The sequence below is a fragment of the Balaenoptera borealis genome (genome assembly GCF_965194805.1).
Source record: "Balaenoptera borealis genome assembly, chromosome: 7".
In the NCBI taxonomy this organism is placed as follows: Eukaryota; Metazoa; Chordata; class Mammalia; order Artiodactyla; family Balaenopteridae; genus Balaenoptera; species Balaenoptera borealis.
In genome coordinates, this window is record NC_138864.1 from 13,765,331 (window position 1) to 13,791,112 (window position 25,782).

A 25,782-nucleotide genomic window follows, 5' to 3' on the forward strand; every position below is an offset into this window, starting at 1 on the left:
CTAAAGACGGGGTTCAGAGAGCTTCTGGCTGGTGAATACATCCATATGATGGGGGCTCACCCCAACTCCACGGGGACAGAAGGGCCTGTGCTCAGGACCCTTCTGGACCTTGCCCTGTCTATTTCTTCACCTAGCGGTTCACTCATATCCTTCAGTATCCTTTGTAATAAGCTGGTAATCTAGTAGGTAAACTGTTTTCCTGAGTCCCGTGAGCTGTTCTAACAAATTATCAAATTGGAGAAAGGGGTTCATGGGAACCCCAGCTTATGGCCAGTTGGTCAGAAGCACAGGTGACAACCTGGACTCAATGTTGGCATCTGAAGTGGAGGTGGGGCCAGGGGGGTCTGCACTAACTCTGGTCAGTGTCAGAATTGGGTTGAACTTAGGACACCCAGCTGGTGCTGGAGAATTGCTGGGTGTGGAAAACCCACACATCTAGTGTCAGAAGTGTCATGTGAGAATAAAGAAGAACACAGGGGTGTTTTTCCAAGACAGCACCCCAAGGCTGCTGTTCACCAGCTGTGCAAACTCCAGCAAGTCACTTGACCTCTCTGTGCCTCTCCTTCCCAGCAAGATGGGAACATGCATGTCATCCAGTGACAGGAATGTCCTGGGCCTCAATGAGCTGACACGTGTAAAGTGCTTAGAACTGCTCCTGGCAGAGAGCACTGATCTCATTTTAAGTGCACGTGCTTAAAAAAAACATTTTATTATTGAAATTTCAAACATATCCAGAAGTGGAGAGGTGATATGCTGAACTTTCCACCTCTGTCATCAAAGTTCTCAACTCAAGGCCCATCTTGTTTCATCTGTGTCCCACCCTTTCCTCTGCCTCGACATGATTTTGAAGCAAATCCCAGACATCATATGATTTCACCGGGAAATATTTTACTGTGTACTTTTAAAAGAAAGGACTCCCTCTGCTTGCCTCTCAATCCCTCTCTCTCGCTCCAACATAACCTATGTTATGAATGATAACTCTCAACCATGTTTCTTTTTTCTTTTTTAATTAATTAATTAATTAATTAATTTTTTTCTGCATTGGCTCTTCATTGCTGTGTGCGTGCTTTCTCTAGTTGCGGAGAGCTGGGGCTACTCTTCGTTGTGGTGCATGGGCTTCTCACTGCAGTGGCTTCTCTTGTTGTGGAGCATGGGCTCTAGGCGCACGGGCTTCAGTAGTTGTGGCTCGTGGGCTCAGTAGTTGTGGCACGCGGGCTCAGTAGTTGTGGCAGGCGGGCTTCAGTAGTTGTGGCACGTGGGCTCAGTAGTTGTGGCTCGCGGGCTCCAGAGCGCAGGCTCAGTAGTTGTACAGCACGGGCTTAGTTGCTCCGCGGCATGTGGGATCTTCCCGGACCAGGGCTCGAAGCCACGTCCCCTGCATTGGCAGGTGGATTCTTAACCACGGCGCCACCAGGGAAGTTCCCCCCGCCCTGACTTTAGTTCTCTCCATGGCACTTTGCCCTTCTCCCGTCCTCTCAGTTATCTGTGGCTGTGTGAAAAAATACCCCAAAGCTGATTTGTCTTAAAGCAGCGGTGCTACATCATTCCTTACCATTCTGTGAGCCATTGCATGGGGGAGGAGTCAGCTGATGTCACGTGCAGGAGTCTGCTCACAGAATCGTGAGGAATGATCTAGCACTGCTGCTTTAAGACGTCAGCGGAAGCTGGTGTCCCGAGGGCTCCTGGTTCTCTATTCACGTGTTTCTCAGCACCCACAGTGCAGCCTGAGCTTCTTTCCGTGGCAGTTGCCTTCCAAGAGGGCAGAAATGGAAGCTGCAAGCCCTCGTCAGGCTGAGCCCACGCATCCCACAATGTCGCTTCTGCTGCCTTCTGTTGGTCCAAGAAAGTCCCAGGGCCGGCCCCCCATTAAGAGGAGGGGATAGACCCCACCTCTTGCCGGGGAGAGCATCAGAGGCACGATTGGAGAAGGGTGTGCACGCCTAAGGGATTGGTTCAGCCATGCCCTCTGTGCCCCATGGCACCAGCCGGCACCATGTGCATTCTCCTTATTTGTCTGTCTGTCTTGCCTCTACAAAAATGGAATGAAGGCAGGTCCTTCTGTGCGTCTTATATGCTGTACCCCCTGCACTTAGGGCAGAGCTTGGTGCGCAACACAATTTTGTTGAATCAATGGTTGAGAGGCTGGCTCAGAAGTCAAACAACCACTGTTTAAATCATAATTGTGCCTCTGTGTGCACTGTAAACTTGGAAAGAGTACTTTGGCTCTAGGCCTCAGTTCTTCTATCTGTAAAATGGGGGAAATAATAGCAGTACCAATTCCATACAACTGGGAAGAGAATAAAAATGAAATAGAACAAATAATTAACACAATACGTGGCCTATACCAAGCCCTCCATAAATGTCAGTAGTTGTACTGTCTAGGATCCCCCCTGCCCCACTATACCCAGATTCCATCCTTTTCCATCTGCATGTGGCCCTGACCACGGACACCCTCCTGAGCTGCTCCCCCCACCTTTCCTCCAGTGAAGGACAGACTCTGACCTTGACCTGCCCCATATCCTGGGGCAGGCTGCTGCCTCCGTATCTGGCCTCTCAATACCCTCCACCCCGTGGGCCACCATCCATGACAACCTTGGGCGTTCAGCCAAACTTTCCAGCCCAGGGCTCTCCTTGAAGCCGATAAGCTGGAACTCCCCACGGTCATATCTGTGTTTTATTTCAATAACAGTAGTAAATTGGAAAATACCTAAATGACATTGGGTCTGTTCACTCAAGAATGTAATAATGTCATATTCTGCCTTAATATCAATGGAATTACCTGTGGTGGAAAGAGTAGATAATTGTGTCAATTTGTGACGGAGTTTAGTTCAGCAAACATCCCTCTTCTCGTAATTCTTCCAGACCACTTAGCCCTTCCCCCAGGGATTACCAACCATGCTGAGTCAGGGCTGGTTGGAAAAATGAACGCTAAGAGCCTTCATTTTAAGGACACATCTATCTCTTTTCCATCATTCTTAGGCCAAGTCCCCATGGTGGGAGGGAGTCAGGGATTCTTCTCTACTCCTTGGCCCAGTCTTCCCGCTCCAGATCCTGCCCCAGGTCTCCAATCCCCCCACCTCCTTCTTATACAGAGCCCATCTGTTTGTGTCCCGCCTCCCCCAAATCCACATGTTGCAATCCTGATGCCCAAGGTGCTAGTGTTAGGAGGTGGGGCCTTCGGGAGGTGATTAGGTCATGAGGACAGGGCCCTCGTAGGTGGGATTTGTGCCCTTATAAAAGAGGCACCATGTCTCACCCCCTCTGACATATGAGGATACAGTGAAAAGTCTGCAGCTTGGTAGCGGGCCCTCACCAACACTGAATCTGCCAGCACCCTGATTCCACATGTCCAGCCTCCAGAACTGTGAGAAATTAATGTCTGTTTTTTTCAAGTCACCCAGTCTGTGGTATTCATTATAGCTGCCCGACCGGACTTAGACACCATCCAAAAAGCACAGGGACCCACGTCTTCCTTAAAAGACAGTATAGTTTCTCAAAAATAAAGCATCTCCTTTGGTCACATAACCTGGCAGGCCCATGGCAAGCCACAGTCCCTGGCACGAGCACATCTATTCCTATCAGAAACTAAATCCTGCAGCTCTAATGGATTTTTGCAGAGATCCATGATGGGCCATGGAACCTGTCAGCAGAGTCCAGAGCTGAGCCTGGGTCGGAGGTGTGGACTCAGGGTAGTGGATTGAATGGTGCCCCCCCCCCCCGCCAAATTCATGTCCATGAGGAACCTCAGACTGTGACCATATTTGGAATAAGGGTCTTTGCAGATGTAATTAAGAATTTCATGATGAGGTCATCCTGAATTAAGGGTGGGCCTTAAATTCAATGACTGGTGCCTTTATAAGAAAAGGTGTGTGGGGGGGGATGTCCCTGGTGGTCCAGTGGTTAAGACTCTGTGCTTCCACTGCAGGTGGCACGGGTTCGAACCTGGCTGGGGAACCAAGATCCCACATGCCATGCAGCGCGGCCAGAAAGTAAAAATAAATTTAAAATTAAAAAATAAAAAATATATATATATAAGAAAAGGGGAAGGGACAGAGGGAAGGCAGCCATTGGGGATGGGGCAGAGATTGGAGGGATGCAGCCGCAAGCCCAGGAATGCCAGGAGCCACTAGGAGCTAGAGGAGGTGGGAAGGATCTTCCCCTAGAGCTTTCAGAGGGAACACGGCCCTGCTAACACCTTGATCTTAGAATTCCAGGCTTCAGAACTACAAGAATAAATTTCTGTTGTTTTAAGCCCCCAGTTTGTGGTAATTTGTTACAGCAGCACAGGACCAAATACACCAGGTGCTATGAACTGAATTGTGTTCCCTCAGATTCATATGTTGCAGCCCTAACCCCCAATGTGACTGTATTTGGAGAAGGGGCTTTTAGGAGTAATAAGGTTAAATGACGTCACAGGGGTGCGGTCCTAATTTGATACGACTGGTGGCCTTATAAGAAGAGGAAGAGATCTCTTTCTCTCCCTCTCCACGAGCACACAAAGAGACGTGTGGGCACACAGAGAGACGGTGGCGCCTACAAGCCAAGAGAGAAGGCCTCAGAATGAAAGCTGCCTGCCAGCACCTTGATCCTGGATTTCCGGCCTCTAGAACAATAAGAAATGTTTCTTTTGTTTAGGCTGCCCTGTCTGTGGTATTTTGTGCTGTCAGCCTGAGCAGACTGAGGCACCAGATAGCCCAAACCCACAGTGATGCAGTGGGTAGCTCAGGAAGGTCCAGGGAGCAGCACTAGAGGCCAGAACTTTGGGCCAGTGGCCCTCAGGAGCTCCAGTCCGACAGCATCAACAGGCTGACCGCACACCCTCCGGAATGCAGCTGGCAAGTAACCCGCAGGAGACGGGAATCGGTGGGGGGTTGGGCCTCAGAGCCAGGCAGAGTCCCGGCCCCACAGGCCAAGGACAGGCGCCAACAGTACTGAAGCGGACTTCAAAGACGGTGCTCCATGGGGAGGTTTTATGAAGGTCACGAGGACTGAAAAATCACCCCCAGGGGCCTTTTCTGAACTGGAAGTGGGAACAGGAAATAGCTAGATGAGATTCATCTTGGAAAAATGCAAGCTCATACATCTGGGTAAAACTAATCCAAAACACAGCATGAGAAAGCACAGTGCAGAACACAGGGGAGAACTGCCACCCCCAGGGCAGCTGAGAGGGCCCAGCCAGGAGATCATCTGTGCAGACTCTGACTTTTTTTGGGGGGTGGTCTCAGCGTGGGCAGCAGGGGGCTGGGGACCTAGACATCTGGGAACCCCAAGCCAGGTTTATTGGAGATAGAGGGCTGAGGTCTCCGCTTCCCAGCTGGCTGGACAGTGACCTGGTGGTCCAGGGAGGGGAGGAGAGGAGCACGCCAACCATCGATATTGTGGTTTTGCCCACCTGTGCCCAGGCCTCCACTCAGTGGGCACTGAGGATCACCCCTCACAAAACCTCCCTGGGCCTGTGGAAATCCTCATTTTTGCAAGTTGCCCAGTGTTTTAAGTATTCAGGCACGATGGGTCATTAAAAGCTGCCTCTGCCTCCCCAAGAGAGAACCCAGGTGCCCGGGATGGAGACAGAGGCCATCAAGAAGAATGGAGATGGTTTCAGGGGATAGGCTGCTGCTCTCTGAGGAAAGGCAGAACCCACAGATGGGGAACTCCAACTCCTTACAGAGAGCCTGGGAGCTGCCCCTTCCCAGATGGCGGGAGGAGAAACGAGCACAGGAAATGAGAGAGGGGACGCATCCCAGGCCTACCAGCCAGAGTGTGTGTCCTGGGCCCGGGAGGGCAGGTGGGGAGCTGGTGTGGAGGCTGAGAGGAGGCCTGGGCTGAGGCACCAGCCTGCTTCAGCCCTGTGCCGCAGCCAGGGAAGACTGAGGAGATCACATAGCATAACAAAGAGATTCCAAAGCGTAGTGCCTGAAGATATGAGAGACATACAGGAACACTCGATGTTGTCAAGATGTCAGCTTTCCCAACCTGGTCTTGGGATTCAACACAATACCAATCTTGGAAAAGGAATTGCTGGGTGAGATTTTTGTTTTCATTTTGTTGCCTATGGTTGCTAAATTGGCTTCCAAAAAGTCCCTCCTACAATCTGCCAGTTCCCTCATGTGTGATCAATTTTGTAAACGTGTCAGATAATGCAATAAGTGAAGATACTCTCATTTAAGTTTGCCCTTCCCTGATTGGACGAGTCAGGCAATCTGGTATGTTTTTGAGTAGCATTTCTTCTGTAAATTGCCTACTGGTGTTCTTGCTTGTCGTCTTTTCCTTATTAATCTGTGGACAATTTCATAATTACAGGAATTAGATTTAAATTCCAAATGTGTCACACTCTTCCCCTGGTTTGCCTTTTAATGTTTAAATACATTTTAAATTTGTATGTCTTCAAGTTTATCATTCTTTTCCTTTAGTGTCTCCAGCTTTATTGTGATACTTTAGACTATAAAAACATTCATCGACTCCCCATTACATTTTTTTTTTCTTTTTTAGATTTGAATATTTGATCCATCTGGATTTTATTTCCGTGTTAAGCAGTAAGGGAGGGAGCCAACTTCCATTTTTCCAAATGGCCGGCCAGTCGTCCTAACGCCATTCGATTGAGAAAGACTGAAAACCCTTTCCAGGGGTTTGAAGCGGTCGCTCCACCAGCACGCTCAATCGCGCATCTGCCCGGGCCCGCGATCCAGGGGCCCCGCGCCGCCAGGTTTCCGGGGCCCATCGGTCCAGCCCGACCCAGTCGGAGGGAGCGAATAGCAGGGGCGAAGAGCAGGGGCTGGGGCGGATACTCCTCTCCTGCTGAGAACGGATCCCTCTCCTACCCGCCAAGGACCCACCACTAACATCCCCCTCCCCCCCACGCGCCGAGGACGGATCCCCTGATACCCCCACCTCGATCTCCCCTCTTAGCCTCCGAGGACGAAGCCCCCAAGCCCGCGCCGAGGTTTCCCTAACCGCCCGCCTCCTCCCTGCCAGCTCCTGCCCGCACCCCTTTTACCCCACCCCCCTACCCCCCACCCCAGTCTCTCCTCCCGGGTGGTCCCAAGGATGGGACGGGACTTTCCGCGAGGGTAATTTAAATAAAAGGTGTGTGCTCTGGTTCTATTTGCATAGAGGCGGGGACTCTGGCGCTGAGAGGCCAGAACACCCAATCAGGTGAAACCCCGGGACCTCTACCTCGCTCCAAACGACCCTGGGGGCGAAATCCGCCCAGAGACTTAATTTGCATGGGGCGGGGCCTGCCTCTTTGAGTGGGGCCGGGCGCCACTTCCCCTTCCAATCGGCTTCCGCCCGCTGGCTTCCACCCGCTAGCTTCCGGCTTCCGTGAGGCTTCCGCCCGCCTTCCGCCCGCCTTCCTTCCGGCTTCTGTCCAGTTTCCGTCTGCCTTCGTCGGGCGTCGGCCGCGGCACGCTTCCCTGGGGTCACTGTCTACCTGGCTGAGCCACGCATGGGCCGCAGCCGCCGGGCCTTCCTCACACGCCTGGCTCTCTCCAAGGGCTTCCGCGTCCTGGACGCCTACAGGTGCGCGGTCGTGGCGAAGCTCGCCGCCAGGCGAGGCCACCTTCCTAGGGCCGACCTTTCCGAGGGGCGCGGGGCGGGTCCGGCGCCCACGGCCTCGCCTCACCGGGGAACGTGGCACGCCCGTATAGGTATCACCATGCCGTCGCGCCCGGTGGGTCGGGGGACGCTGCTGAGTGGCGTGATGGCCTGAGCACAGATGCCCGTGCTCGGAACTTTGCAGCTGACCAGCCACTTTCACATACGGTGTTTCCTTACTGCTGAAGATATTGAGATCTGAAACGACTCCCACGCAGCTGACCCCGGGGCGGAGGGGCACCTGAGGTGTTTGGATTCCAAGTTAGCCCTGGCACTTCATGGTCATATAGCTTTCCTGTCAATTTCCTCTTTTGTAAAAGGGTGTTAGCAGTTAGGGCCAGGAGCGTTTCTGTAGGACAAGGAGAGAATGTATGGCGGAGGCTTTATAAAGGGCCATGTGAGTGTAGCGGTGGTTAACAGTCCTTCCTTAGGTGAATTCATCTTGCCCTGTTAGCTAAACTGATTTCTCTCCTCAGGGCTGAGAAAGTGACTTTTCTTCTACTTCAAAGAGTAGAAGAAAACCAAACAAAAACAAAACCACTACAGAAGCAATGCTGTAAGTAAGGGAGGAGGGTTCCCATGGTTTTGAAGTTGAAAGAGCAAGTGAATCAGAAGCCAGTCCCCCTGAAGCTTAGTTAACCATTCCCAGGGGTGCAGCAGACCCACTCAGGAGAGGATGATGACCACGGCCTAGAGTGTACTGGGCACTATCTAAGCCGTTTTGCTTATTAGCTCATTTAATCTTTACAGCAACCCTGCAAAGTAGATATGTTATTATCTCTGCTTTGTGGATGAGGCAATCAAAGTACAGAGATCAGTGATGTGCCCAAGGGCGCACAGCAAGTGTGTGGCAGAGCTGAGGTTCAAACCCAAGTAGTCTGTCTCCAGCACTTCGATGAAGACCCCCTCCTGGTCCTGGCCCCTGTGCCCCTGGCCTCTCCTTCCTCTGGGGTTGGGGGGAGAGGGAGACAGACAAGTTAACACAAAAAAGGGTTGGTCTTATCATAGCTAGAGCCGAGAACCACACACAGCTCTGCAGATGCTGGCGTGGTGGAGATGTTTGTCTGCCAGGAGGAGGGGCTGGGAGGTCTTTCTGAAGAATGAATAGGTGGTCACCAGGCAGAGGGGATAGTAACAGCAAAGGTCTGGAGGCATGGAGTGAAGCAGGAAGAATGGCAGGTCTGGGAAAGGGCTCCGGGCCCCACTTCCTCTTCTTCCCTCCGCCCAGCTCGGAGGTGACACACGTCATGATGGAGGGGACCATCAGCAGAGGAGGCCGTCTGCCGGCAGGAGCGCAGGACGGCGGCCCTTCACCCAGGATGCACCCGCCCAGTGCTCTTAGATGTAAGCTGGTTCACGGAGAGCACGGCGGCCGGCAGCCTGTCCCTGTGGAGTGCCGGCACCGCCTGGAGGTGAGCCGGGTGAAGGATGAGGGTGGGGCCCCAGAGAAGGCCCCAGCGCAGGCCGGAGCTCAGCTGGGACAGGTGACACGGCAGCAGTGCCTCAGTGTCCTTCACGTGAGGTGGGCGGTGAGGGCTCAGCCCAGACCACCAAGGGGCCCTGGGAAGCCAGGCCGTTCCCGCTTCTCCTCTCACCATGGGTGCAGACTCTCTTGAGATCCAGTTATTTTTAGCATCTTTAGGCCTTTCTTGCTTATCAAGTGGATGAGACCGTGACCCCAAGTGAGGCCAGCAGGAGGCCGTCCTCGGGGTGCTGTGAGGTTCATGGCCTCCGCCCACCTCAGTGCTTCCTGGGTGAGCACAGCTGGGGGCTTCAGCTGTGGGCTCAGAGCAGGGCTGCCCGCATTCAAATCCTGACTCTGCCTGTGAGCCACGAGGCCTCGGTGTCCCCGTCTGTGAAGTGGGGATGACAGGCACCCCAGCCCACTTGCTTGAGAGGGTTCCGGGACGTGGCGCACATACAACACGTGCGGTGGCAGGTGGTGCCACTCCTGCTGCTCTGGCCTCTGCAGGGCGACACCGCCTCTGCCCCGTGCCTCTGGCAGTTCTGCCCTCTGAGAGTCGGCCCCTTCTGTCCCGAGAGCCCTAGGTGACCACCCAGGAGAAGCAGGGCTCCGGGGGGCTTCCTTGGTTCCTGCCCACCCTGCAGCCTCGAAGCGGCCTGTATATTGCTCCTCCCCAGGTGGCCGTGTGCAGGAAGGGGCCGCCACGCCCAGCATGGGGGCTGCCCTGTGCCTGCCAGCATCCCACACCCGTCACGCACCACGACGCCGGCCTCTCGGTGAGCCCTGGGGCCCCTGCCTCCCTGGGATGGGGCCAGGCCCTCCCCTGTCCCAGCCTTGGAGGGGGGGGTGGGGTGAGGTACCCCGCCATCCCTGCCCCTCACCAAGGGCCGCTCCCTGCAGGATGCTCTGGAGACGCTGGCAGAGGCCGCGGGCTTCGCCGGCGGTGAGGGCCGCCAACTCTCGTTGTGCAGAGCGGCCTCAGTGCTCAAGGCCCTTCCCAGCCCGGTCACGGCCCTGAGCCAGCTGCGTGGCCTGGCCCGCTTTGGAGAACACTCGCGCAGGGTCGTCCAGGTCGGTGCTCCCCGCACTTAGCAGGGCTGGGTGGGGGGAGGCGAGGGGGCCGCAGGGCCTGGCCAGGGCAGGTGGCTTGGTGGCTCAGAGCCCAGCGGCGGCCAGCCACCCTCTTCACTCAGATTCCTCACGTGTAAACTGGGGCCACAGCACCTGCCCTAGGGGGACTGAGAGGACTCAGCCAAGGGAGCTGCCGGGAGCCTGGCGGGCTGGTAGCTGGCACCACTGGCATCAGCTTAGACCGTCCCGGATGGTGGAAGAGGACCCCTGGGCATGAGCACCTCTTTTTACAATGCGCAGTATTTGAGGACCCAAAATGTGAAGCTCTCCTTTTGTACACTTACACGGAGCGAATATATCGTGATGGAAAAGAGACTTTTGAATTCACTTATGCTTTTAAATGAAGTCTTGTTGAATTCACCTATGTTTTAAAAGCAGTTGTTTACGTATCCTGGGGCTTGTTATTTATCTGAGAGGTGACCCATGTTCCCCTCCCTAGGGGCTTGGAGGCTCCCTGGGCACAGTCTTCATTTCCAAGTCCCCCGGGATCCTGCTTCCACAAAGCCCCCCTGCTGGGCCTTGGGCCCCCAGCTCTCCTCTTTCCAGTCAGGCTTTGTCTTCTCCCACAGGAGCTGCTGGAACACGGAGTGTGTGAGGAGGTGGAGAGAGTCTGGCTCTCGGAGAGGTACCAGGCCATGAAGGTACTCAGGGCAGCCCTTGGCAGGGGCACGCAGCTCCACGGTCCTTCCCCAGAGCCACAGCTCGGTTCACGCCATGTCAGGCGGCAAGGGGGGCGGTGGGTCCCCCCCGACCCGGGGTCAGAGAAGGTTTCACTGAGGATCTGGCAGCTCAGCCGACACCCGATATACACGAGGCAGCCAAACGGAGGTGGACGAGAAGCTTGTTTTGAGCACAGGGAATTTTCTAGATCACTCAGCACCATCTGTTCTTATTTGACTATTGATGGCATATTCTCAAGTATATCACATGCTCTGGCCCTTTACACAGAGCATACTGAACAAAACAGAACCTTTTTCCGGGTGCCACGGGGACCATTAAATCTGTGGGGCTGCTCACCCTCGCAGTGTCTCCACCTTTGATCTCACGTACTCATTTTCTTGGTGGCGTCCTGCCTGTGTCCACGGCGCACCTTCCTGCTGGTCCCGCCCATTTCCGGTCTGATAACGGAGCCGCCAGAGCTCTTGTGGATGCCTCGGTCGGGCTCCTTAGACACCCCGTTTTTGTGGCTGGAGGTTGTCAGATCAGCGACTGGTCGGGGGTGGGGGGTGGCTTCAAAAAGGGAGAGGAGCCCTGTGTGAAGGATGGGGGGCTGGGGGCTTAGGGGTATGGAGGCAACAAAGGAATTAGTGGCTGGAGAAGCGCTGAGAGAGGGCAGAGCCATCTGCTACCTCCCCTGGGGTAGCCCTGAGTCCCAGAAGGCATCCAGGCCAGGAGAGAAGTACGTGAACAATTAGAAGTTTACTGTTATAAACAACGTGATTAGGTTATTCTCAGCATCTTTCCCATCCAGTTCATGCTCTTGGTTCAGGGGATCTAGGGAAGGATGGCCAGCACAGTCCCAAAAGGGCAGGCTACAGCCGGTCTGCAGGAAGCGGGGCTCAGGGACACGAGTGCCACCCAGCTGTTCTTCCTCCCCTGGGCCTGCTCTTCTGTTTCAGAAGTCCCGGGGGAGGGGCTCTGAGTGGCTGGCCTAGGGCAAGTGCCCACCCCTGTCCAACGAGCTATAGTCAGGGAAGAAACAGGTGAGTTGCTAGCGCCCACCCTGTGTGTGGGGTGCCCGTGTGAGGGCAGCTGGCCACCCCAAGAGAGGTCAGCTCCAGCAGCGTAGTTAGTTTCCACTGGCCTGGACGTCTCTGCTGACCCGTGGCCAGGCAGTGGCAATGGTCGTGTTTGAACCTGGAACAGAGCCCCAGCCAGCCCTAACCCGTTCCTTCCAGATCCTGCTAAAACAACCCCCTGGCTGTTAACTGCCCGTTTTTGCTGCCTGTTAAGAGGCAGAGCCACAGTAATGAGTCCCAGCTGCTGTGGGGTGGGGGTGGTATGGTGTTCCCGGTGAATGCACGGACTGTCAGGATGCCTGCTTTGGTGGTGTTGGAATCATAGGCTAGAACTGTACAAGTTCTGGGGAGAGACCCAGCCGAGGAGGGGACCGAGGCCTGGGGAGGGAGCACGTGGGCTCTTTCCCTGCCGTCCCCTGTGAGGGTGGGCTGTGTAGGCCAGGCTCGGGGATGGAGTCCTGCCTGTGCACTCACTGTGTGGCCTTGAGCAGGTTGCTTAAACTTGAAGGATGAGAGTGGGGATGCCACTTGCCCGGCCAGACGACGACTTAATGAGGCCACTTGTGTGACGCTGCAGTGGTGCTGTCCTGGGGCACGCCTTGCACGGCTCAGTGTCGTCATCCGCATCTCGCTGTGAGAGCTGCCTCCTGACCACGCTGTGCTCATCCTCCGAACGGCACCTCACTCAGATCTTTGGGGTCGGGGTAAGGACCGCTGACCGGCGGTACCGGGAGGGGCTGCGGACGCTGGACGACCTCCGAGAGCAGCCCCAGAGACTGACCCAGCAGCAGAGAGCAGGTGAGCCCTCTGAGAGCGCTGGGCCCTGGGCTTCCCCAAAGCACCTGTGCCTGAAAGCCTCCCACACCATGGAGCCCTTAGCTCTGACGCACGGCACGTGCTCTTGGCTGCCTGTGTGGCAGGGAGCGGGGTGAGTGTGAAGACGGGCATCTTTATTTGGCGGGCTTCCTGACCCAGTGGAGTCAGGACCCAGTGCAGGCCCTTCTCAGTGAACGATAACGGTCAGAGTAGCTGCCGTGACATTCAGGATCTCCCGGTTAGACTTGTACCTGGACCAGCATGCACCCCTTACTCCTGATTCCACAGAGGGGAGGGCCTGTCAGAGCAGCCCGGGCCCCGGGCACGCTTGCTCGTGTGCTGCCTGGCGCCTTGGCCCACTGGCTGATGGCATGGGGACCTGTGCTCAGCGGGGAGAGGCTCAGTGAGGAACCTGCTAGGGGGAGGTGGCGCCGAGCAGTGGAGAGAACGTGAACTTGAGAGTTTGTCAGGCCTGGGTTTGAGTCCCATCTCTGCCGCTTAGTAGGTAGGAGACTGTGGCCCTGAGTCTTGACTTCTCTGAGCCTGAATTACGTTCTCTGTAAAGCACGGGATCCCGTGAGCTCCTTGGCGTGAAGCCAGCAGGTCGCAGGTGTTGAGCAGACTTTTCTCCGTGTGGCCTGATCGGGGACCCTGCTGAAGGAGCCCCACAGCCCAGCACTCGTTGCCTCATTGAACATCTTCCCAGGGGCTGGGGGAGGGGAGGCCAGCTGGGGGTCCTGGGAGAGTCGCCTGGTCGGTCGGCAGGAAGTGAGACCACAGAGCTGTGCGTCCAGTGGAGCGTTATGGTGACATCCATCGGTTCCGCTCAGTCTCCTCTCCCCGGAGGAGAGGCCTGCAGCTCTGACTGAGCGCACATCCTGCCCGGGGCCATTTATTCCCACACGTAAACCTCTCCTAACTGTGTGTGTGCAAGGCCCAGCAATCCCTCTGACAGGGGAGGAGGTGGACGTGGGCTAGAGCAAGGTGTTGTTAAGCGGCGGAGCCCTCTTCTTCGCATCTCTTTATCACCTCCCGGCCCCGTTTTATGGATGGGAAAACCGAGGCGTTGAAAGGGATAGTCTGTATCTTGATTGTGTCAACATCAGAATTCTGGTGTGACCTACAGTAGTTCTGCAGGATGTTACCGCTGGGGGGAACTGGGCAGAGGGCACAGGGGACCTCTGTTATTTCCTTCAACTGTACGTGAACCTACAATTATTTCAAAATAAGCGTTTGATATTTAAGGGAGAGGAGGGGGTAGTGGGAGACAGCTAGAGAGGGCCGGGCTGGGCAGGTCAGGAGAGCTGTGCTGCCCACAGGACTCCAGCACCACCAGGACCTGAGCACCCCGATCCTGCCGTCAGACGTGGAGACCCTGCAGCAGGTGGTGGAGGCAGCCGGGGGGCAGGCCCTTCCTGGGGCCGCCGTCGCGCTGACCGGCGGCTTCCGGAGGTAACGGGGCTCCACGTGCCCTCCGGCTCAGCTCCAGGCCCTTCCCAGTGAAGGCGTCTGAGGCGGGACCACCGAGGTGGGCCTTCCCTCACTGAAGGGATTCGGGAGAACACGGAGGCCGAGAGTCAGACTGGCCCCCTCCGGGGGAAGTTGCAGGGCCACGACGTGGACTTCCTCATCACCACCCCCAGGAGGGCCGGGAGGCCGGGCTGCTGCCGAGTGCCATGCTGCCTGAAGAAGCAGGCGAGGGGCTTCCTGCTCCCCCCGCTGACGGTCCTGCCGGGATCCTGGCTCCTGTCCCAGCCCCACGCGGCGGTGCCCGGCCATGTCTGCTCTCCCCCCAGGGCCTTGTCCTGTACCGCCAGCACCAGGCAGACGGCAGGCAGACGACCCCACCCACCTGCCCCGGCAGAGCCACACCATGGATGCCTTCGAGGGGGCTTTCTGCATTTTCCACCCGCCACAACCCCCAGGGGATGCTGTAGGGTCGCCCAGAGGCCCTGCCTCACCCTGACCACCTGGTGGTCACCCCCATCAGCCGGTTCCCCTTTGCGCTACTCGGCTGGACTGGCTCCAAGGTAGGGAGTGTAGGCCACCCTGGGGTCTGGGGTTGGTGGCCCTGCTGATGCAGTCGCTCTTCCCCCAGCGTTTCGAGCGGGAGCTGCGCCGCTTCAGCCGGAAGGAGAGGGGGCTCTGGCTGAACAGCCGTGGTCTGTTTGATCCGGGGCAGGTGTGTTGCTGGGACGGGAGGCCTGGGCGGGGAAAACGGCTCTCTGCCCAGCCCACAGTCTGCATCGGCCCCGGGGCCCTCCAGCCTGGGACCCACAGGGCCCTCAAGAGGCATCTCACCGCGGGGCTGGGCCCTGCCTGCCCTTCCAGCCTCCTTGCCACACCTGTCTCCAGGAAGCTGCCGCGGTGGTGGAGTGGCTCCCAGGCGCTCGTGCTTGCACTCTGTTGCAGAAGACGTTTTTCCACGTGGCTTCAGAGGAAGACATCTTCAGACTCTTGGGCCTTGAGTACCTTCCCCCCCAGCAGAGAAATGCCTGGTCCTATTAGCTGGCCCCCACTTCCACTCTCTGGAAATGGAGGGTGCCATTTGAGCCAGACGCTATGGGTGTTGTGGTCCCTGAATGTTTCCAGGTGGAACATGCACTGCTGCCCCAAGTCCTCACGCCTCCCAAGTGGGAGCCCTGTCTGTGTGGACCAGCAGTCCCCCACAGACACCCAGTTCAAGGTGTCATGAAATGAGCACGTGGAACAAACTAAGCTGTATTTTCTGAATGTGTTGCTGGTGTGGGTGACCGGGGAGCATGGGTATTGGTTCTGCCCAGAGGTCAGCTACAGGGTGCTGGTGAGGGCGGGGGATGTGGACCTAAGACAGATAGACTTCCAGTTATTTCTCCAACAAAAACGGGTTTATTCAGGATCAGCAGAGAATGGGTCTGCAACCATGGCAAGCCATGTGCAAGTCCCCAGCAAAAATGGAAAGGAAAACGCTTTTACAGAGGGGAAAAGGAATTTGGGAGGGCTATAGTAAACAAGAGTCCATGGCTTTTCATTGGCTGAGTCCTCATCAGGAACAAAGAGGAGATCCTTCTTTCTGTTGGGCTCTGCTATCATCACAGGGCACGAGCGCTCCCCCTTCTGGTCTCCCAACTCTTGAGGTTTCTGTTTATTAATCTTTTTACACTCCCCCTTTCGAACAAGATGTTTCTCTGAAAGCATCACTAATCTGAGTCAGGCTTTCCAGTTTCAGGGTCTTTTTGTCTCTCAATACAAGGAAGGACCTTTCCTGGGTGTAGTGTCCCACATCAGAGGGAAAGTGCACAGACTGGAGATCTATTGAGGTCATATTTAAGTAACAAGGAGGAGTAGGAGGGACAACTCTTAGGCACTTTTTATCTAAAGTCCCTGTGTTACCAAGATCCTAAATGGTAGAGATTATCTGAAGCCTTATGTAATCAAAGGTTTGGTGACAAAATTCCAACAGGCCTAGTCTGAATATCTTTGGAAAGCTGGCTCATCGGATGTCGTCTGCTTCAGTTCAGGGAAATCTTTACTTTCAGGTCACCAGATGATTTGCAGGTCCAGACAGGGTTTGGTGCTTTCTTTAGGTGTGTCATGTGAATCCAAGAGTTGTATTCCTTGGAGTTTTGCAGCACAAGGGTTGGTTAGCAGTACCTGATAGCAGTCTTTCCAGCGAGGTTGAAGAGAGTCCTTCTGGAGGTGTCTTTTCCAATAGATGAAATCTCCAGGTTGCAAGGTGTGATGTTTAAGGTCTTCATCTCCCAAGAGTGCACTCTGAAAAGGTTGCCTACCAAAACATGGTTGTTTTTAATAGAGGCAATTAGGCCTTTGCAGTATTGGAGTATCTCTCTTTTTATTAGTTGTGGGTCAAAAGAGGCAGGAGCCAAGTGCACTGGGCATCCTGTGACTACCTCAAAGGGTGTAAAAGTTCCAAAAGAGGTGGATCTACGATTTAGAATGACCAACAGCAATGCTTTTGACCAAGGTATTTGGAGGGCCTCTACAAGTTTTGCCAGTTGAGTCTTAATAATGCTGTTAGTTTGTTTGACCAAACCAGAGGATTGAGGGTGGTAAGTGCAGTGAAAGTGTTGTAAAACTGGCCAAACAGCACAGACTTTTTGAAGCACCTGGCCAGTGAAATGGGTTCCTCTATCATTATGAAGTTGAAGAGGAGTTCTCCAGGTAGGGATAATCTTTTCCAAGGCACTTCAGTCACAGAAGAGGTAGTAACCTATCTGTAAGGGAAAGCTCCAGTCCAGTGTGAAAACATACATACCATGACTAAAACATACTTATATCCATGAAATGGAGGAAGTTGTATGAAATCCATTTGCCAGATCTCAAAGGATCCATCAGGCAATTTAAAATGTCCAGGAGCAGTACAAACAGACTTCCCTGGGTTGTACTTCAGACAAGGGGAACAATGAGTAGGTACTTTCTGTGGCCTTGTTAGTGTTTCCCCACCAATACTGACTCATGAAGTATATCATTTTGTCAGACCAGTGGTTTAATGCATGTACAGTGGTGAGGAGTGGGAATTTTACAGTCTGTGGTAGGACTGGGTTGTTACTTGGTCTGAACCAGAGCTTTCTCTTTTTTATCAAACCAACAGTCGTTGAATTTCCAATCTTGTTTTTCTTTTCCTGAGGCCAGTTTTTGGGCTTCTCAAGCCAGTTTTTAGAGGAATCACTTGAGGAAATATCCCTTTGGACCATGACAGAAGTTTAGCTGCTGTGGTTCCTTTCAAGGCGGAATTCCTTGCAGAAATTTCGGCAAGGTGATTTACCTTAGCTTCCAGAGAGTCCAGTTTAGAATGCCCTGGAATCTTACTAATAACTCAAGGGTGGATAAAAGTGTTGCATCCGATAATTCCTGAACACGGGGGCCATTTTTAATTTTATTTCTGCTGGAAATAAGGAAGCCACATTGCTTCCACAACATTCCAAAATCACGAGCTACTCCGAGAACGTATCTACTATCGATATAAATATTGGCAGTTCTGTCCTTGGCTAAAGTACAAGCCTGTGTGAGAGCATATCATTCAGCCTGTTGGGCCAAAGTAGCGGTAGGTAAAGATGCTGCCTCAACAACATCAAAAGAAGTTGCGGTAACATCCCCAGCACAATATCTGCCATTGTCCCCTTTTAAATAAGAACCGTCAGTGAACATGAGAAGTCAGTGTTACCGACTGAAATTTCCTGTAGGTCATTATGAGGAGTCAGGAGGTGGTCTGTCAGGGTTAAGCAGTTGTGAGGGACTTCCTCAGTGACAGAGGAGAGAAGAGTAGCAGGGTTAAGGTTATTACAATGTAGAAGAGTTATGTGAAGACCAGCTGACGATAGGACTCCAAAGGAGGTGAGACGGCTGACTGAGAAATGTTGAGTGTGATGAGAATTCAGGAGGGCTATTGCATGAGGTCCAGAAATGATTAAAGGAGATCCCACAATGATTTTCTCAGCGGCCTTAACCACAAGGGCGGTGGCCGTGATGGCTCTAGGCGAGAGGGGTATTTATTTCCGTTTTACAGGGTCCAGTTGCTGGCCATAATACGCTGTGGGTCGACGGTGGTCTCCATGTTTTGGGGTGAGTATCCCAAGGGCATTCCCTTCTTTTTCGTATACAAGAAGGGAATCTGATCATTGGGATGCCTAAGGGCAGGTGGGTTCTTCAAACTCTCCTTTAAGTCCTTAAAATCTGTGTCATCTGGTTCTTCCCATAAAATTGGATTGGAGTTGTGCTTCAGTAAAACATACGGAGGTTTGGCCATGAGAGAGAAATTTGGAACTCAATTTTGGCAGTAACCAACTAGCCCAAGAAAACCTCACAGTTGGTGCTTAGTTTTGGGTTTAGAGAAACTTAGGACACCAGGAAGTCTGTCTGGAACTAAGTGTAGCCCTTGTTCTGATATCAGATGCCGTAAACAATGAACCTGGGTTTGGGACGAACTGCAATTTATCCTCACTGCCGTATGTCCCTTTAAGGCTGAAAGCGTTAGCAGGTGGATGATGACTTCCTGTGAGGACGTTTGAGAAAGAGCAAAGAAGCAAATCATCCACATGTTGCAGCAAAGTAGAACCTCTAGGGAACTTTGTATCATCCAAATCAGCCTTCAGGAATTATGAGAAATAAGGACTTTCAGTAAAACCATGAGGTATTACTGTCCAGGTGAATAGTTTTTCTTCTCAAGTGAAGGCAAAAAGGTATTTGCTAGGTTCAACCGGAATGTTACAGCATGCACTGCATAAATCAAGTTACAGTAAAGAATTTACCTCCTGTGGGAATGACTGTTAGGAATGTATGAAAGGAGCAACAGGGTGTCAAGGGATAGCTATGTTGTTTATTACTTGGAGGTCCTGGACAAACCTACACTCTTGGCTTTTAGGTTTCCTCATCTGTAAAATGGGAGTATTACAGGGGCTAGTACAAGGACTAATGAGGCCCTGAACCTTGTAATCTTCAATTACGGGCTTTATGCCTGGGATGGCTTCTTTACTTACACATTGTCAATTCTGGGAAGAGATTTTGAGAGATCTGTTTGAATCTCGATGGGAGATGTGCTGTGAATTTTGTTACTGTCAGTGGAGATTTTGCCCATAAAAAGGATGGTAGCTGATTCAATAGGGACAAATGATCTGTGTTTCCAGAATCAGCTCTAGTATCATCAGAGATGGAGCAAATAAAAGATATCAAAGAGTCATTTAATTCACGTTGTTGTTTACTCTGATGACTACTGTCAAATTCTGGAATTATTTCCCCCTTTTGGGAGAAAGAAATTCTGGCCTGATGCTTCTCTAAGAAGTCTCGGCATAATAAATGGATAGAGGTAGAGGAACTAAGAAGAAAAGTGTGTGTATCTCTCAGAGGGCCTAAACAAAGTGGAATAGGTTCAGAGACAGGAGCCTGTTGAGGTTCATTGGAGATCCCCACTATTTGAACTGTTTACTCTGAGGCAGGGGCTGCTTTATAGTAGTGGGGCTGAGCCTTGAGAGTGTGGCTCCAAGTGTCAATTAGGACTGGAAGAGATTCGCCACCCAATCTGGAGAAATGTTTCTCTAAGCCGGTTAAGAGGGAGGATTGAGAAGAGCCCCGTTGTTGAGAATTGGGAGGATGGTGGAAAAGCTGGTTAGAAGACTGAAGGTGCCTGAAGCACTTAAATTTGTAAAATCTCTTTTGCGAAGTCTTGGCTCTTTGCAATAATAGCAGAAACTAGGAGGGTTTTGGTTTCATTTAGGAGCCTTCATTTGCTGGAGTTGAAGATAAAGGATTTCAGCTGTCTCCCTTTTAGGTGACTCCTCTAAGAAAGTGAGAGAACTGGTTTGCAAGATTAACTAAATCTGGAGTGGACACAGTTTTTCATTCCATCCTGTTCCTTTTTGCTAGAAGGGAAAGGTCCTGCTTCAGCCCACTAGTAAACATAGAGTTAAAAGCTGCCTGGGTAGAATTAACATCTGAAGGAAGATCAGAATTTTCTTTAAAAGCAATCTGAAGTCAATTGTTAATAGTCATGAACAGATTCATTAGATTATTGTGTGCAAGCCTGCATTTTGTTCCAATCACCAGGCTTTGGAAAAGCCACAGGACTTGCCCCATGAAGTCGCCTAGCAATTGCCTGAGGCTGATCATATGAATTAGCAGGGTGGTCTCCCGGTTGTAACTCTAAAGGCCTTTTAGGGTTTTCCCAAGTAGCAGTGCTCATCCCATGCTGGGCCTGGCCTTCACCGACAAGGTATGAACTAGCTGACGTAAGTCAGAGAAACCGGGTTGCTGAGTTTGAATGACTGTATTAAATTCCTCAGCAAGTCTATGAGGATTTTCAGTTACTTTGGAAAAATCTTTGACTGTGGCTCACAGTTCACCTTTAGTCCAGGGCGTATATATATACGAAATTAAGGGTGTAAATCCCTGGATTCTTAGGAGGCTTAATTTTAAAGGGACAGGTTCTGATAAGTTCAGAGGAAAAGCGAGTGGGGAGAGTTTTAGAGGAAAAGCGAGTGGGGAGAGTTTTAGAGAAAAAGGGAAGCTCAGTGAGAGAATTAGTATGGGGAACGGAGGGGCTAGAGCAGGTGTAGGTGGCCCAGAAGAGCAGGAAGATGGCACTGGAGGCATGGCCTGAGCACGAGGGGCTGAGGGAGGGAGACAGGATGTTGCTGGAGGTGGAGCCTGGGACAAAGCAGCCGAGGAAGAAGAGCCTGAGGCTTTGGGAGCAATTCCATCTTTTTAATCATTCGTTTGCCTCAAAGTCTTATTTTGCAGAAAGTCAATTTTAGGCTGCTGATAACGTTTGGAAGCCTCAAAATACCAATCAAAATAAGCATTCCATTCAGTTTTGGAAATTTTAGGGCCCTGACAGTCCAATTCCGTTTTAAGAAAAGTAAGCTCCCCATAATGGCCATCGATATTCTAGATTGCCTTTGGTGAGGTGGGTCCATTTAGTTAGAAATTCTCATGAGGGGCGGCAATGGCGGAGAGGCCCGAGGACCTAAACCTGCCCAATGCTGTCATCACCAGGATCATCAAGGAGGCGCTCCCGGACGGTGTCAGCACCTCCAAGGAGGCCCGGAGCGCCATCTCCCGCGCTGCCAGCGTCTTCGTGCTGTGTGCCACATCCTGTGCCAACAGCTTCGCGATGAAAGGGAAATGCAAGACACTGAATGCCAGCGATGTGCTCTCCGCCATGCAGGAGATGGAGTTGCAGTGGTTCATGACCCCTTTAAAAGAAGCTCTGGAAGCTTACAGGAGGGAGCAAAAAAGGCAAGAAGGAAGCTTCAGAGCAAAAGAAGAAAGACAAAGACAAAAAAACAGATTCGGAAGAGCAAGACAAGAGCAGGGATGAGGACGACGATGAAGATGAGGAAAGGCTGGAGGAAGAAGAACAGAATGAAGAGGAGGAAGTGGACAACTGAAGAGGATGGGGAGACGCAGCTCGGAAGGTTCCACTCGGAAACGCCGTACACATTTGTGTGAAGCTTTTTCATGCTGGGCAGAGTAGTCTTAGGCAGAAGATCGAAATAAAAACTGAATTATCATCAGGATTATCATCAAAACCAGCGCTTCCCAGACTCGGAGCATCTGAGTAGCGGAATCCTGTTTTGCTTAATCAGTCTCAAGGTTGTGACTTTTTGGCAAGAGGGATTCTGAACAGCCAATTTAATTGGTCAATTTGATCTCTCTTGTTTACTTACACGTATAGTTAGGCAGTTGTTGATCCCCAGTTCCCTCCCCACCCCCACAAAAAGTAATCATAACTTCCATGCTGCCGACTGTGTTCCAGATCACAGAGGGAGTCAAAGCTCAGGAAAAATTGGGGTTTGATCATGGTCAGCCTATTTGATTATACAGTATTTGGCAATACTAGCTTATTTCAGGTGATCAGAATGGCTTAGCTTTAGGAAATTACTATAAGGGTTCGAGAGAACAATGAAATCTGTTCTATTGCCTCCTCACTTGACAGTAACATTAATTGAATTTTGGTTTCTACAGACCCACTTGGCTTGGACCCCTTCTATATTGCCTATAGGCATGTTACCTGCTTGGGTGGCAATGTTCTCGGCACATAACACTTTTAAATCAACAGAGTAGAGTTAGTCAAGCAAGGTTGCCAGTGTCTTACTCTTGTAAAACAGATGGTTTAGTCTTAAATGCACCTCTCTGCCTGTGACTGTACAGCTTCAGGGTTTGTTGTCACCTCCTGGAAGGTATAAAATTCCAGGCTTTCTCTTCTTGTAGTCCATCTCCTAGACTTGTGGCTTGGCTTTTCATTATTCCAATTCATGACAAGTTCCAGACTTTATTTCTTCTAGGCACAACTTTCTCCCTCTGTGCTTCTCACCTCCTGTCTCTGTTCTGCCTCTCCTCTGCTCCCCATTCCCACTTTCTCTGTCCCTCTTTTTCTCACTTCTGCCAATCCAGGAACTTGGATGACCTGCTTAATATCCCAAAGCGTGGTTTCCTCTGATTCCCTAGTTCTAATCTCATGTCTTTTAAAAATGATTTTGTAAACCTCTCTGAACCATAAGGGAAATCTGATGATGCTCAGGAATCTAATTCCTCCCCTAATCCATCCCCTTTAACTGCTTCTGAAGTATCTCTGTTGACCTTTCCTAGTTTTCTTCTCTTTCCATTTGGTGCTTCAAGCACTTTTTTGTTCGTCTCTAAGTTGAGTGCTTGGAGGTTGAAAGGTAGGGAAATGTAGTGTGACACTGTTAATTTGTTAGATGAATACAGTGGAAAGTTTGTTGATAAATGAGTGAAGAATATTGAGAAAATTATAATGCTTTGTATAAACAAAAATTCCTGTTAAAAGTGAAAAAAAAAATTCTCATGAGGAAGGGCTACAGTTTTTAAACATAAGATCAGCCAGAGGGACATCCCTGGTGGTCCAGTGGTTAAGACACTGCACTTCCACTGCAGGGGGCATGCGTTCGATCCCTGGTTGGGGAACTAAGATCCCACAGGCTGCACTGCATGGCCAAAAAATAAATTAACGACAACAAAAAAAATCAGCCAGAGTCCCTGTAAGGGCGGGGGGCTGCCCTCAAAATATTTAGATAATTGGGATCCCATTTTTCAGCAGTTTTTCTCTAGAGTAAGAGAATAATTTTTAAAAAGTCTAAACAGCTCAAGCAGCTTACAGCTTAAACAGCTTGCAGCCCAGACAGTTCAAATATCTCTTAACAGCCTGCAGGCCTAATACCAGCCAGTTGTAAAGGAATAGGTTGGCCCTAGAGGAGCCAGGCCAAAGGCTTCTCAGCAGAGTTCCAACAGAACAACCGCTATTCCAAAGGAATGGCCCGAAGGCTGAACTGGCACAGTTCCGATGAAATAGCCTGTGTTCCCAAAGGAATGGGCTGAAGCCTAGCCAGTTCCAGTTGGAAGAGTCTGATTTCAAAATCAGATGAGTACTTGAGTACAGAACAAGGCCTTATCCAGAAAGGACAAGACCTTAAAATAGATCCCAGGTAAAGCCTGGAGAGCTTCAAAGAGGGAGGAGGCTCAGATCCAGGAGAAGTACCTTCAAACTCCAGGGTCAGTGAGAAAATCAGTGAGCAGCAATGGGCTCATGTGGGTACTGCACCTGTTTACTTACCAGCCCATCGGGGGTCTTCTCTGGATCCCTGTACAAGTCACCAAAATGTTGACCTAAAACAAATAGACTGCCAGTTATTTCTCCAGCAAAAATGGGTTTATTTGGGATCAGCAGAGAATTGCAGTTCAGGGTCTGCAACCACGGTGAGCCACATGCAAGTCCCCACGTGGCAAGGGAAGGAGGGGGAAAAGGAAGTTGGGAGGCTGTAATAAACAAAGAGTCCCTGTGTTTTAATTGACTGAGCAGTTGCCAGGATTGAGAAGACTCTTCTTCCTGCTGGGTTCGGCTATTGTTGCAGGGTGTGGGAGCTCCCTTTCTGATCTCCCAGCTCCATTTAATTGAGGTTTCTGTTTATTAATTTTTTACAGGGGCATCATAGCTCTGTGACCCTTGGCCAGAGGCCTCAGGCTCCTCCCCTGTAGAGCATGGACCTGAATGGGGCTTTGTTTCTGGGGTTGTTGTTATAGAGCCTGAGGTAGTGGATGGCAAATGCTTTGCACAGTGCCTGATTCAGCTTCTAGCCTCAGGGCCTCTGAGCTGAGAGGTGGAGGCGGGTCTCTTGCCTGCTCGGAATCTACCGCTGGCTAAAGGGTGTGCTGGGGCATCTGGAGAAAGGGCCCAAGGGTAAGGAGGTGGGAGGAAGAGAACTTTCAATGCTGACCCACCACCTCCTGCCTGGGTTAGGCCTGCATCTCTCAACCAGGCTTTCTGTCTCAACCTTTGCTCCTTTAAGGTCTGTCCTCAAAAGTCTTAAAAACAGGTCACATGGTATCTTTTACTCCTTGCTCAAAGCCCTCCAGTGGATCCCCACCTCTCAGTAAAGCCAAAGTCCTCACAGAGGCCCCTGGGGGCCTCCACCTGCCTTATCTCCTGCACTACCCCTCTCTCAAGCCCCACTGTCCTGTGACAAGCAGGTGCGCTCCTGCCTCACTGTTTTCCTACTTGAACGGTCCTAGACATCCATGAGGCCAGTGGGTGTTTCATCCTCTCACTGAGGGGGGCCGGCCACGTGGTGGTCTCTCATCCTCAAATCCCCAGGCATGCTCCTTGCCATAAGGCCTTTGCCCTTGCTGTACTATCCACCTGGAAGTGATCTTCCAACTCAAAATTCTCTTTATCAGGTGAGAACTTCCCTGGCCAATCACCACATAAAAATTATATTTTTTAAATTAACATGCTGTAAAATTGACTCTTTTGGTGTAAAGGTTTATGAGTTTTAACACACGTTTAGACCCATTCACCTCCACCAAAATCATGACAGCCCCTCATTCTATCCTACTGTGGTCATATGCTCTCCCACTCCAAGCCCACCCATTTGGTTTTTCTGTGTCTCTATAGTTTTGCCTTCTCCAGAATGTCATGTAAGTGGAACCTGACTATATGTAACCTTTTGAGACTGGCCTCTCTTACTCAACATGCCTTTGAGATTCATCTAAGTTGTTGCTATTCCTCTTTCTTGTTGCATAATATTCCATGCCATGCATAGTCCACAGGTTACCCATTCACCTGTTGAACATTTGAGTTGTTTCCAGGTTTTGGTGATTATGAATAGACCACCTGTAGACATGCATATGCAGGTTTTTGTGTGAGCAGAGCTTTTCATTTCTCTTGGGTAAATAATAAGACATAGGATCACCAGGTTCTATGATAAGTGTATGTTTAACTTTATAAGAAAGTGCCAAATTGTTTTCCATAATGGCTGTATCATTTTGCAGTCCACTAGTGAGGAGAGCCACACATGTAAGTTAAACATGTACCAGTCGCCAGGTGCTCTGTATCCTGCCAGCACTTTGTATTTTCAGTATTTAACTGCTCTAGTAGGTATGTAGCAGTAGCTCATTGTGGTTTTAATTTGCATTCCCCCACTGTCTACAATGTCAGCCATCTTTTCACTGGCTTATTTACTGTCTGTATATTCTCTCTGGTGCAGTGTCTGTTCAAATTTTTGCCCATTAAAAAAAAAATTGAATTGT

General features: G+C 51.5%; 2 protein-coding genes and 1 pseudogene across 3 annotated transcripts in view; all 3 read left to right on the forward strand.

Annotated features, from left to right (window-relative positions):
• Positions 1 to 7,104: 7,104 nt before the first annotated feature.
• Positions 7,105 to 25,782, forward strand: part of COA1 (cytochrome c oxidase assembly factor 1) — a 240,344-nt gene continuing 221,666 nt past the window's right edge. The window contains exons 1-6 of the mRNA XM_082399882.1: positions 7,105 to 7,152; positions 7,309 to 7,518; positions 8,822 to 9,005; positions 9,736 to 9,834; positions 9,959 to 10,129; positions 10,759 to 10,830. Of these exons, the coding sequence (XP_082256008.1) occupies positions 7,445 to 7,518; positions 8,822 to 9,005; positions 9,736 to 9,834; positions 9,959 to 10,129; positions 10,759 to 10,830 (600 nt within the window). The 5' untranslated portion in view covers positions 7,105 to 7,152; positions 7,309 to 7,444. The remainder of the gene's footprint in view (positions 7,153 to 7,308; positions 7,519 to 8,821; positions 9,006 to 9,735; positions 9,835 to 9,958; positions 10,130 to 10,758; positions 10,831 to 25,782) is intronic.
• On the forward strand, positions 11,476 to 21,278 carry POLM (DNA polymerase mu; the record flags this gene model as incomplete). The annotated part of the gene is made up of 6 exons (XM_082400399.1): positions 11,476 to 11,588; positions 12,506 to 12,726; positions 14,064 to 14,196; positions 14,541 to 14,774; positions 15,157 to 18,306; positions 21,232 to 21,278. The coding sequence occupies 5 exons, from the start codon at positions 11,476 to 11,478 to the stop codon at positions 15,437 to 15,439; spliced, it is 984 nt and encodes a 327-aa protein (XP_082256525.1). The 3' UTR covers positions 15,440 to 18,306; positions 21,232 to 21,278.
• LOC309632386 (DNA polymerase epsilon subunit 3 pseudogene) lies at positions 18,313 to 25,778 on the forward strand (annotated as a pseudogene). The gene has a single exon. The product of its transcript is annotated as a DNA polymerase epsilon subunit 3 pseudogene (transcript).